Below are 13,603 nucleotides of genomic sequence, written 5' to 3' on the forward strand. Positions count from 1 at the left end.
AGTAAGTAAGTGAAATTGTATAGGCAGAATTCAAATTTGGATTTCTCTGAACTGGCCCCTTTATACATAATGAATGCTAAAGAAAATTAAGACATCTTTCTCTAAACATCTCAAATAGGTTTCTCAAACAACTACAGATAGAACTACCATACAATCCAGTAATCCCACTACTGGGTATGTACCCAAAGGAATAGAAATCAACATGACAAAAGGATACCTATACTCCCATGCTTATTGCAGTTGTATTTAAAATAGCCAAAATATAGAATCAACCTAAATGTCTATCCATGGATGACTGGATAAGGAAAATGTATATATACACAATGGAATACTACTCAGCCATAAAAAAAAAAAAAATGAAATTCTGACATTTGCAGCAGCATGGATAAGCCTGGAGAAATTATGTTAAGTGAAATAAGCCAAACAAAGAAAGAGAAATACTGCATATTCCCACTCATAAGTGAGAGCTAATTAATAGATAAATAAATAAATAAATAAAGATGAAGCAAATAAACATCAATCATAATAATAAAGAAGGAAAGAACAGAACTGTGGTTACCAGAGGCGAGAAAGGAGGAAGGGGGGGAAAGATAGTGAGAAATTGATTAATGGACATAACTAGTTAGGAAAAGTAAGTTCTATTGATGTACAGTGGTACTAGGCATCTAAAATTAACATTAATTTACTGCATATTATCAAATGGCTAGAAGAGTGGAGATTGAATGTTTTCAACACAAAGAAATGATTACATTCTGTGACAATGAATATGCTAGTTATCCTGATTTGATCATCCCGCAGTGTACACAGGTATTGAAATTCAACTCTGTACATCACAAATATGTATAATCAATTTTGTTTCAATAAAAAAAATCAGGCATCTAAATGACTTTTTTAAAAATTAAACTTTGATTAATTTTCTTCTAGCTGGTTTTTTTTTGGGGGGGGGGGTTGTTGTTATTGTTGTTATTTTTTGAATTTGCAATCCTTTGAATCTTTAGGTGTCAATGGAAAATAGTTACCAGGCACTTCTACAAGATCCTAATGCTGCCCAAATTGGCCAGTTGTTCCCAGATGCCCAATAACAGCAATGTTTCAACAGAATGTGCACAAACATGTGTGTCCTTTAGTTTCCAAACTCTTGCTTTGGTTAGTTTCTTAGTGCTTCAGAAAGTTCATGGAAAAAAAATTTAAAGATAATACAAATTTTTCCATGGACTTTTGGAAGATCCCTCATACCTGAGCCCACTCTCAGGCATTATTTGAGAGAACAGAAACAGAACTTTCAGGGAAAGATCCAATCTTGCTACCAGTTTGTTTTTCCAGACTCTATCTCTTAATTAGCATATTTTTTTTTTAAAAAGACGGTACAACAATGTTGCTCAAGGATTGCTTATTTCCAGAGAATAACAATATAGTATAGAAAAAAACAAAAACAAAACAAAATGTCTTGGCTTTAAAAGTCCTAGCTGTTCTACTTTTGGTTTTTACTATCTGTGTGACCTTGGAAAATGTACTTAACCTGTCTACACCTCAGTTTCCTTATCTATACAGCGTGGATACCAATTCCTGTTGTACACATCCATCTTGCAGTGTTGATGCACATTACTGATATATGGAAAAAGTATTGAAAAGGGCCAAACAAATGCACATTGTAACTGTTGCCCAATTTAATTCAACAAACAGTATAATAACCATGTTCTAAACACAGTAATTTAATTTACAAATGATGAAGGCTCAAATTTGCCTTTGTGCCAATTGCTGTCTATTGTAAACAAGGCATAAAGAAAAATCAGAAATGAAACCTGAATGATGACTGCCTGAGAGTTCCACTGGGTATTATATCAGGTGAGACCTTTGACTTGCTTTTATTCTCCAAAGCCTTAAATGCAAAATATAGTGGATAAAACTTATTACGACTTACATCTTGATACAGTTACTATTTATGAAGCATCTACCTTGTACCAGGCTCTGTGTGAGGACTATTTATGAAGCATCTACCTTGTACCAGGCTCTGTGTGAGGTACTAATGACTTTTAAACATTCGATTTTCATGTCATCCATGTGAGGTAAGGGTGAACATTTAGGAGATGATTAAACTGAATCTTAGAGAATTTAAATAACTTGTCCAAGATGCGGAGCTAGGAAGACACAGAACAGGGTTTTGAATTTAGACCTCCCTACTCTGCTTGTAAGAGGAAAAATTTAAAAATGAAAATCAAATTGACACCTTTTTAAACATCCACATCAGCACCTATTGCTGCAGTCTGATAGTGGTTTGGGAGGTTGAGTTGCAGTACATGGCTTAGGGTTAAGGTCAAGCACATAAGTATGGTCTCAAAGACTGTACTACTGACTGCTTAGTCAGTTTTCTGGAAATAGAATCAATCAGGTGAGTAACTCCTCCTCTATTTAGCAAGTTAAATAGAGGAAGGTAGGTGTTGGATTGACCTGGGGACTGGATGTTTCAAACTCTCCTCCCCTCTCTATGCAACATTTCTATAACATGATGTGCAGGGTGTCTGAGAGAGGTTTAATAGGGGGTGCAGAAAAGCAAATTAATTTTAGTGTCTGCAGTCATGTTGGTCTTCATGAAAGAAGTACTCTTGGAGCATTTAAAATGATTAGAATTAGTGTTAGTAGAATTAGGGAGAAAAACTAAAATAAAATGGATAGTCTAGTTAGAGAGGACAGTTCTTTAATTCATTCAACAAACAGGTTTTGGGGACCCGCTGTGTGCCAGGCATTGTTCTAGGCACTGAGTAGTGAACAAAGCAGAAAAATTCCCTGTTCTCATAGAACATACATTTCAGTGAGTGGTTGAGACAGACAATAAACAAGATAAATATATATAATACATAGTATTGGTGGTAAAGAGAAAATAAAGTTGGGAAAAAAGATAGGGAGTGTGTGTGGGGGGGTGTGTGTGTGGAGGAGCTAGAGATTCAATTTAGACAGATGTCCACAGAAGGTCTCATGGAGAGGACAATATTTGAATAAAGACCTAAACTTGGGAAGAAATAGGCTATGCAAATTGTGAAGCAGGTTCACTGTGCACTGGTGACCAATTCGTCTGAGTCCAATGAGACAGAACACACTCATATGTAGCAAGTTACATAAAATGGATTTATTAGTTACAAATAGGCATCAGAGGACAACAGAAGCCTAGGATTCCTTGTGAATTGGTCCTTCAAGGCTCAGAAAGCTGCCTGGGACAGATGGAGTCTCAACTGCATCTAATTCAATTGTGCCACAGATAAGGGACCTTGAAAAGCAGTCTACCCTATGTTTTATATCCTGGGGTCACATGACTCACTGGGCTAAAGTGTTGAAGGACATCATGTTCTGTAGGGGACTAGAACAGAGCCCAGGCTTTTATGATGGGTTCTTCCCTATTTCAAGAGGTTGCATTCCCAGCACATTCTACAGTTACTCTTGAGAAATACAAGCAAAACTGGGTTGGTCCTAGGCCACTTGGAGAACTCCAGATCTCTGAGGTAGAGCGTTCCACCTAGAATAGACAGCAAGTGCCAGGGCCCAGAGGCAGGAGCACACCTGCTATGTTTGAGAATCAGGGAGAAGGTCACTGTGTATGGAATGGAATCATTTAAATGAGGAATGTCAGGAGGGCAAAAGCAGAAAGAAGGAGACCAGTTAGAAGACTGTTGCTGTAATCCAGACAGGAGATGATGTATCCTGAATTTGGTAGAAGTTAATTTGTGTGAAGTAGTCTAATCCTGGACATATTTTGAAGATAGGTCAAAGTTTTGAAGGCGTAAAGAATAAAGAGGAGTCAAAAGTGACTCTAAAGTGTTTGACTTAGCATGTGGAAGAATGGGGTCTGCAGCAGTGTGAGGTGAAATGTGGAAATGTGATAGACTGTGTGTGGTGAAGGAAATTGTAGTATTTGCCTAGAAAGTAGCCTGGGGCCAGTGCCTGCTCCAGAGAGTGAAGCAGGATTTCCTATTTATATTTATGTCAAAATGAACCACGCTGGTTTCCCTAGAGAGCTTCTTCACTCAGGAAAACTTAAAGTGTCAGTTTTTGAGCCAAAAATCAAGAAGGAGAGAATATGCCTCTACAGTTTAAGTCATGAAGGATCATGTTGTCTTTGGGGGGGTTGTTGTTTTTATCTCTCTTAAAGAAAACTTTTCCCCAAATGACAAGCTCTGTCTTGACCTCAGCTGTTCCTTTCACCCTATACATGCTCCTCCTGTATGTCTCAATCCTATTCATTCTTCAATCACCAGGTCTGGTAGTAGATTCTGCTTTGCAAAAACCTTTGTCCATAACCATGGCCTCTACTCCAGGCAAGGCCATTTCACCTGTCCCTGGGATCGCTGAATCCCCCATTAATGGGTTCTTCTGATGCCAGTCCTGCAGTCTTTCAAAACTTTCTCCACGATATAGCCAGACTTGTCTTTCTAAAATAGAAATCTGATCATGTAAATTTCTATTTCTAAAATAGAAATCTCCTCTCGAGCTTAAACACTTCAATGGATCTCAATGCTGTTATGATAAAATATGGAAATCTTAATGTGGCTCAAGCCATCCTTCCTTTCTCAACCACTTGAGTTCTCCCCATTCTCTCACCTCCTACTCCATGTTCTGGCCATTGCGACTTTCTTAAAGTTTCCCAAACACACCATGCTCTATCTCATCTGTGACCCTTTGAACATGCTTAGAACACTCTTTCCCCCACTCTTCACCCAGTTGATCTCACAGCCATAATGCTCAGCTTCAGTGAGCTTTGGGATCTAATTCATGATTCAGTCCTGCCTCAGCACTTATAATTGCCTCACCACATTGTAATTGCCTGCTTAGATGCTGCATAGATGCTCTCAACTCTAAGTAAATGAGAGCAAGAATCATGTCTATCCCACTCAACATCATTAGTCCCTCGCTAAGAGCAACTCATAAATAACAGCTACTCTGTACATATTTATCAAACCACTCACCCATGCCAAATGTTAGTTCTTTAATTAAATATTCCCAAGGGCCTTCCACTGGAAGGGATTGCTCTCCCTCCTTTGGGCCTCTATACATTTCAACTCCATAGTGTTACAGATTCTTCACTTTCTACCTTCAACTTTCATAATTTATCTCTGTGATGGGACAAATTTCTTCCTATTTATTTATTTATTATGAATATTCATGTGATACAAAACTAGTTATCACCCCTCATGCCCATGATGTGAGGGCCAGATTCATACTGCAGGCATACCCACTACCAGAAATTACTTTTGTACCCCGCATCCACCAACCAATTATCCCCCAACCTCTGTCCTCTTCCTCCTCCTCCTCCCCCCCCTTGTAGCCCTAGGAAGGTTCCTTCCCTCTGTAAGACCAATGTACTACCATGGTCTTACTTTCCTACCTTCCTTTCTCTCTTAGTTCTCACATATGAGGGAGAACATGTGGTATTTATCCTTCTGTGCTTTGCTTATTTCATTCAACATAAGTTTCTCCAGGATCATCCATATTGTTGCCAATGGGAATATTTCATTCCTTTTTATGGCAGAGTAGCATTCTGTTGTGTATATATACCACAGTATCCTTATCCGATCATCCATTGACGGATGTTTAGGTTGGTTCCATGTCTTGGCTATTGTAAACAGAGCTGCGATGAACATAGGAGTGCAGGTATCCTTTGACATAATGATTTTCATTCTTCTGGATATTTATATACCACAGTATCCTTATCCGATCATCCATTGACGGATGTTTAGGTTGGTTCCATGTCTCGGCTATTGTAAACAGAGCTGCGATGAACATAGGAGTGCAGGTATCCTTTGACATAATGATTTTCATTCTTCTGGATATATACCCAGAAGACGGATTGCTGGATCATATGGCAGATCCATCTGTAGTTGTTTGAGAAACCTGCATACTGTTTTCCATAGTGGTTGTACTAATTTACAGTCCCATCAACAGTGTAGCAGTGTTCCCTTCTCTCCACACCCTCGCCAGCATTTGATATTCACTGCCTTTTTGATAACAGCCAGTCTAACTGGGATGAGGTGATATCTCAATGTAGTTTTAATTTGCATTTCTCTGATGACTAGTGATGTTGAGCATTTTTTCATGTATCTGATGGCCATTTTTGGACAAATTTCTCAAGTGAAGATTCCATGTTCAATTCATTTTTGTTTTTCCACTAGATCATCAATCACACAGCTTTATGTGTACTATGATTCCAATAAATATTTATTGAATTAGCTAATGAAATAATGGAGTTTAAGCGTTATATTTCATAACTTCCAAATAGCCAGTTTATGGAGAGCATATGCTTTGAGATTAGAAGTGGAAGGTGATAAATCTAAATAGGAAAGTTCAGGCAAGGTGGTGAAAGAGCTAGTTTTCTCAGTTAAGAGGACATAATAGCTTGGAAATTGGAGATTTGTTGAGGATTTCTGAACCAAGGAGGTATATTATCACAGCTGACATTAGGGAAATTAATCTGTCCTTAAGATAAATTTTGTGGCACAGAAATACAGTGCTATCCTATATCCATTACCAGAGTTTGGTTACTGGAGGAAGTGAATCTTGCTACTGCTGGGGATTCAGATCTTTCTTCAGAGTTTTGGAAGAAAAACCTGACAATAGAAGACAAGTATCAGACACGTTACATTACCACCTGTTTCTTAGTATTGCCTCTGGTTCTAACTGAGAAATTGCTCCAGTGCATTTTCTAATTATTAATGATCCAGTAGAATTAAATTTCAAAGTTAATCCTTAATTTGTTTCCCAACAGGTTCTCTGACTCTGAGAACACATCATGTTCAAGACTCCAAAATGGGGTTTGTGATCAACGCAATCTATTCCATGGCCTATGGGCTCCATAACATGCAGATGTCCCTCTGTCCAGGCTACGCAGGACTCTGTGACGCAATGAAGCCAATTGATGGGCGGAAACTTTTGGACTCCCTGATGAAAACTAACTTCACTGGGGTTTCTGGAGATATGATCTTGTTTGATGAGAATGGAGACTCTCCAGGAAGGTATTGTTACAATTCTCCTTTAGACAAGAGAGCCTGAAAAATAGCTAACTCTTGATCCTAAGGTGTCTGCTTTCTCTCCTTTGTGGTTATGTAGGCTACCTGGCCACCTCTTACTAGCTCTGACATCCCAGCATGAGCAGAGACAGAGAGGTGAAGTCCTATTTCCTGTGACTAGGGAAAAGCATTATGCCAATGTCCAAAATGTGCTTTTGAAATTATAAGCATATTTCAAAGACCTAATCTTAGAGACAGAAGCCTCACATTACCCTGGATAAACAAAAGCCATCTCTGTGGTTTCTCTGCACATGTTCTTCATGTTATTCCTGTTCTCTATTATCTTCTTGGGTCATAGAACTATACTGAAACAGAAACAATTCAATTCCTGGTAATCCAGAAATAGGGTTGAGATGTTGTTATACTGTTTGCTGTACCTAGTGTCAGTTATAAGATATATTTTATTTTATTATCCTTCAGCTGGAGCACTTTCTCCCTTGTTGAGGACTAAATTGCCCTTTTCTCTGAAATTTCACCTTTTATTATTTATAGAGAGGAGCCTGAGAAATATTAACTTATAATTATAGGTCAGCCTCCATGGAAAACCTTAGGTACCGAGAACTTACCAGAATTAAAGCCTGTCTCAGTCTTCAAATTCTTAAGTGCCTCTACACAGGAGACTTTCAGTCCATGACGGATAATGTCATTGAAATGATATTCTGAGTTGCAGCAGGGCTGCATCTTCACTTGGCTTTACATCAGAACAATCAGTGTCCTTTGGTTGTCTCTCCCATTGCAAAACCCTAAGTGCTTTTCCAGTGACAGCTTATGTTTAACAGCTGTGCTTGGACAAGCACACTCTGTTTGCAATTGACCTGCGAAGAGGTCTCATGAGTCCTTCCACAACTCACGCCCCATGTGCCCACACATTCTACCAGCAACCTTGGTTTAGCACATTTCCATATTCCTAAGTGAGCTGGTGTTTGTCTTAGATGCAGCCGTTACTATCTCATGTGTTGGATTTCTAAGTGACAGCAAGTTGCAGGTCATACAGCCAAGCTAAAAAATTGATATTTTCTTTATTGTAGAGACTTGAGGGGTATTGCTCCAGTCAGGCTGTTTGCCAAGATAAGCTGACTTTTCACATGTTTTCAACTTTTTGACCATTTAATATATCCATGGAGAGAAAAGTACAAGCATTTTCTCAGGTCTAAAGAAAACTTCCAATTATTGTAAATCTTGGGGCAGCTGACCAATGAGCTCAGTCTAGGCTCAGGTCAAGGCATGGGCTCTGACATCTATCTGCGTATGGATTCTTTATTCTCGTATGCATCTCTAGAGCACTGACATCAGCTTGGGGCTTGCTGATAAACTAGGATTGCTGAAGCTCTACCAGTTCAAGAGTTTTCATGTCATGTTACCCAAGCCAGTTCCATAAACCAGAAAGTGAGAAAATGTGTCATATGGCTCAAGTCTATTCCAATGGGAAACCTTAATGCGTCAGGCAGAACACTGCTGTGTCATTCATAATCCTCCAAACATGATATAATTGGGCACTATTAGGACATTGGTGCTAACCTTTTTGGGGACATAAATCCCTTGAAAACTCAAATAAAATTCATAGATATTCTTTTAAAAACAACAGACATAAAATTTTACAAACAATTTCTGGAAATGCATGATGTGTTAGAGTTTATCCATGCATTGCTAAGTTTGGATATTACATTAACCCATTAATAAATTATCAGAGTTGGCCTATGAGGGCATGGTCTAGACTCAGGAAAAGGTGTTTTGTAACTTTTTGTTTTTCCAACTAATCCAGTTATATTTACAAAACAAATGAATAAAATTTATTGAGTGTGGCTCTGAGCCAAACCCTAAGCTAAGTGTTCTGCTTTTGATTCCTATGAGGTAAGTAGTATTATTTTTCTCTTTTCCAGCTGAAGAAAGTGAGGCTTACAAAGATTAAATGACTCATCCAAACACAGTCTAGTAAATGACAAAGTTGAGATTCTAACTCAGTCTCCTGGGATTCAACTCCTAACCTTATACAACAGCCTGCCAATTAATCAACCAGGATCAAAATCAAAAAGCCACTATTTTGTGATAAATGTATTTCTAGGCATTATGTTGTTATTTTTGTGGAGTAAAAGTTATTGCTCTGCTGGATCAAAGATTTTCCCAGCTGGGCAAGGAACCAGAAGAGCTTGGAGTGATTAGGGATTCCCCAATGATGCTGGAGTCACAAGAGGGAGATTCTAAACGAAAGGTTATACAGGCATATAATACCCACAACATGTGGTGGAGCAGTCCTCCTTAATCAACACATTAATATTTCTGCAGCAAAACACATGAATATTCATACTATGTGAGTGTGATAGACTAAGAATAGCCACATGATAGTTCAGGTCAGGTTTTGTTACTAGATAGATTCAGATAGGGTCATGTTTTGCTGCCAAGTGAGTTAAGAAAATGCTTGTGGTTTTTAGAGCTCTAAGGATTTCAGAATTATAGATAAGAAATACGGATCTTTATTGTTTACCATCAGTGGTCTAGATCAGGGTCATCATACTGTGGGCTGCAGTCTAAATTGAGTCTTCTACCTGTTCTGTAAATAAAGTTTTTTGGAGCACAGTCACACTTATTTATTTAGGTACTATGGCTGCTTTGCACTACAATGGAAGACTTGGGTAGTTAGAGAGAGTCTCAAAGCCTAATATTTACTATATGTCACCTAACAGCAAAAGTTTGCTGCCCCCTGGTTTAGAGACTCTATTGAAAACTAAGGTTTAAGAGTCCTGGCTGCTGCCTGGGAGTGACCATAATTGGGCAGAGGAAACATATAGAGCCAATGTTAGACTGAGTGCAACTGGCTACTTTAAGCAAAAATTAAAACATTAAATTGTGAGGTTTATAAGTATGTGAATGTAAAATATTTGAAAACAATGGCATAAAGGAATAGGGTATGAAATTTAACAGGTTCAAGTTTCTTATATTTTGCATTAAGTAACTCAACATAAACTTTAAGTAGAATAAGATAAGAAGGCATATTGTAAACCATTGAACAACCACTACAATTTTAACACAAAGAGGAACGGTTAAAAAGACAATAGAGGGATACAAAAAAAAAAAAAAAGGAAAAAAAATATTCACCCAAACGATGGCAGGAAAAGAACAGAGACAAAAACAGATGGGGCAAATAGAAAACATGAGGCTAGAACAGTAAAAATTGCAAATACTGACCTCGTTTGCACATAGATTCCTAATTTTGGCTCTGCTCCTAAAAGGACTATAGAGAAGCAGATGATCTGTTTCAGCGTCCTAAGTTTCCTGGGGAGAAAACTGAGTCTCAGAGAAAGTACAGACATGCCCAAGGTTATGTAGTCAGTTAGTAACAGAGCAAAGACAATATGCAATTCTCAGGCATAATCATCAAATGAGAATTTACCTTAATTTTTTTTTTCATTTTTTAATAGTATGTTTGAAATGGTTCAATGCATATACTAGAAAAAAAGTTCCATTATTAGTTACCATTAATGTTCCTACTCAAACTAACTCTGTGGCCTCTCCTTAATCTATAATTATCCAACCTCAAGGGCACATATCATTACAATTGCTTTGTTGTATGGACCAGGGCTTGGAGTGCCTGTAATGCTGACCCACACAGCCAATTTAGTGCATATTTAAGAATTACACTATTTTAAAGAAAGTGAAAGCACCTTAGCACCAGGATTATAGACTGAGAAAGCTTGAGGAACCATCTAAATCCAATATTCTCCGCAGTCCCCACCCTAAAGGACTTTTCGACCCCTCTGACAACAACCTTGCTTCAGCCCCTTGGGTAAAGAGAACCTCACCGTCTTCCGAGGAAGCCTGCTCTCATTTTCAGAGTTCCAACCATTCAGAAATTTCCTTATTTCTATCCAAATGAACCCTACTTCCCCTAGTTTCTATTCTGTGTTTTAATAAAACTTCTTCTTGTTGTTGGAATATACTTTATCAGTTTGTTTTATTTTGTTTTTGAAAGATATGTAAAATTCATTTTTAAGTTATTCAGGATATTTCAGCTTTAAATTGTAGCCAGTTTTGTTGTTGGAATATACTTTATCAGTTTGTTTTATTTTGTTTTTGAAAGATATGTAAAATTCGTTTTTAAGTTATTCAGGATATTTCAGCTTTAAATTGTAGCCAGTAAAGAAAGAGACAGACATGAAGAGGCAGAGAGAAAGGGGAAAGAAGGAAGAGGGACTAGAGAAGACATTACACACATGGATACATGTGATGGGAAAGAAGTTGCAGGAGCAGAGAGTTGTAGGAAACAAAGAGACACAGTGAGTGAGAAAGAGGGGGGGAGAGATGCAGAGAGAGAGAGAGGGAGGGAGAGGAAGAGGAAGAGCAAAGGATGTAGGGAGAAGATGGAAGGAGAGAGAGTGGGGAGATGAGGGGGAGAAGGAAAGGAAAAAAATAAACTGGGCTGGGAGATTTATGCTCAAGTGTCATATGATTGGAATAACAAACTAATATTTGCTTCTGACACTGAATATGTGCAACTTGGATCTTTACCACAGCTGTCAAAAACAAAGAGCAAACTGAATAACTTACCACTCTTTTTTTGGAAAATAAAATACAGTCTTCTAGATTAAATAATGGGTAGGCAAACGTTTCAAGAGGCCTTTATGTGTTTTAATTCTCACTTAAAATTTAAATAATTGTATTTTTGAAACACCTGTCTTCTTTCGCTTTAGATGGAGAATAAAATCAGTATCCTAGCTCTGAAAATTAAAAGAACTCATACCGATTCACAAGAGAATGGGGGAATCTTCTTTTGTAAAGAATTACTCTAATTTATTTCCTCTTTTAGTGTACTGCTTTGGAAGATTTTTAAAGCAAAGTTATATTTTTCAAAACTATAGCTATCAGTGATAATATCTCTTTGTGTTTGTCTTGCAGGTAAGAAACAATGACCAGAAATCAAAAGGCTAATTCCAAAGGGAGGATTTATTATCTCTAATGTAGTTATAACAGGTTGACTGGATTGAACCAAAGTTAGCTTTTCTTGAAGTGATATCCCTGTCAAATATGACATTTTCTATTCTACAGAGTTTTTACATTTATTTTTCAAAAGTGAATCCCTTCACTTTTTACCATTTCTTGTACATAAAAACAAAACAAAACAAAACAAAAACAGAGAGACAGATATGGAGATAGGAGCCTTAAAATGTAAAGTGGTTCACATTTTAATAATATTTAAGCAATGATAAATTGATCTTTTAGCTCCATTGAGTAGATTTGGAGCATTCTAATGGAAAACAAAGAACAGTGGATTGGAAATCTAAAAGCTTAGTTTAGGTCCTGACTGATGCTGTATCCTCTGCAATCTGGCTGTTCTAATTAAGCTCACTGAGTTTCAGTTCCATTATCTGTAAAATTAGCAGTTTGTCAGAGTTAAGAATTGGTAGAAATGAGGTTGATGGCTCATTTTCGAGTGAACAATGAAATCTTCATATCCCTTTAAAAATCATCAGCCACAAAGAAAGAAGCCTCCTGACACTGGCATTTCTTTCTCCCATCATAGAATGTTCAAAGGTTATTTGCTCACAGAAAGTCACCTTTTGAAGACTTAGAGCTTTTGAAGTAGCCGATGACATAATACATGAATTCTTTTTACTTCAGTACTCTGTGTTCTAATATCTCAACTAATTGCATGCTCGGTAGCCGTGGGATAACTGTGACAGAGTGGAAAGGAAGGTATTCTATTAATTGGTACTTTTGATTTAGAAGTAAAATTTAGACAGTTAGCCAAAATTGTTACTGCCTGCAAATAACACACTGCAGGAAAATCCTTAAACTGCTAACAAGCCAAAAACAACAACGACAACAACAACAACAACAACAACAAAAAAAAACGCATAAAAATGAATTAATATTCTGAAAAACACTACCACAAAAAAGAAAAAAAAAGTGATGGCATAAAAGACAGCATAGCATCATTTCACAATGTAGATTTTAATAGACTGATGTCAGGTAGTTCTCAGTATTTCTATACAGCACATTGGTTTGAGTATGGTAGTCTGGTCACTTGAACCCAAAGGCTAGAAAGTTTTCCATTCATATCAATTTCCAAATAGATAACCATGCTGAGCATGGAAAGTTGGAGGAGGCATTTATAAGAGCCTATCTGCTAGTCCTCTAAGTTTTGGGGGGTAAAAAGCATAGAGTACTATGTGATGACATTGTGTACCCAAGACATAACTGTAGGAACTGACACAATGGTAATATTGCTCATCCAATGTCTTCACTTTGAAAAATTATTTCAGAAATGCTTCTCTAGAAATATTCTTACATATAAGAAAATGCTTGTAAATAAGCACATTTGTTTTCTCTCTTTACATTCCTATCTCCATACTTGAAATAAGAATAATAGTTAATAAAGGCTGAGAACTTGCAAGCTAATACTCTCTTCCAGCATTTTTTCATTGCATAATATACTTTTTATCTTCAGACTTTTTTTAAAAACATTGCTCCTGAAATTGCCTTTATATGATAAATTTAGCTATTGAAAAAAGGTAAAATAAGAAAGGTAAAATCAGGCCCTCTCTACATTACTCCCA

At 37.3% G+C, this 13,603-nt stretch overlaps 1 protein-coding gene across 1 annotated transcript in view; it reads left to right on the top strand.

Moving 5' to 3' along the window:
- The window catches only part of GRM5 (glutamate receptor, metabotropic 5), a gene marked incomplete at its 5' end in the record, with an annotated part of 143,606 nt that overhangs the window by 38,889 nt on the left and 91,114 nt on the right, over window positions 1-13,603 (top strand). Inside the window, one exon of the mRNA XM_008584858.1 lies at window positions 6,752-6,998. Coding sequence (XP_008583080.1) covers window positions 6,752-6,998 — 247 coding nt within the window. The remainder of the gene's footprint in view (window positions 1-6,751; window positions 6,999-13,603) is intronic.

The sequence above is a fragment of the Galeopterus variegatus genome, unplaced genomic scaffold, assembly GCF_000696425.1.
Source record: "Galeopterus variegatus unplaced genomic scaffold, G_variegatus-3.0.2 Scaffold3385, whole genome shotgun sequence".
Classification (NCBI taxonomy): Eukaryota; Metazoa; Chordata; class Mammalia; order Dermoptera; family Cynocephalidae; genus Galeopterus; species Galeopterus variegatus.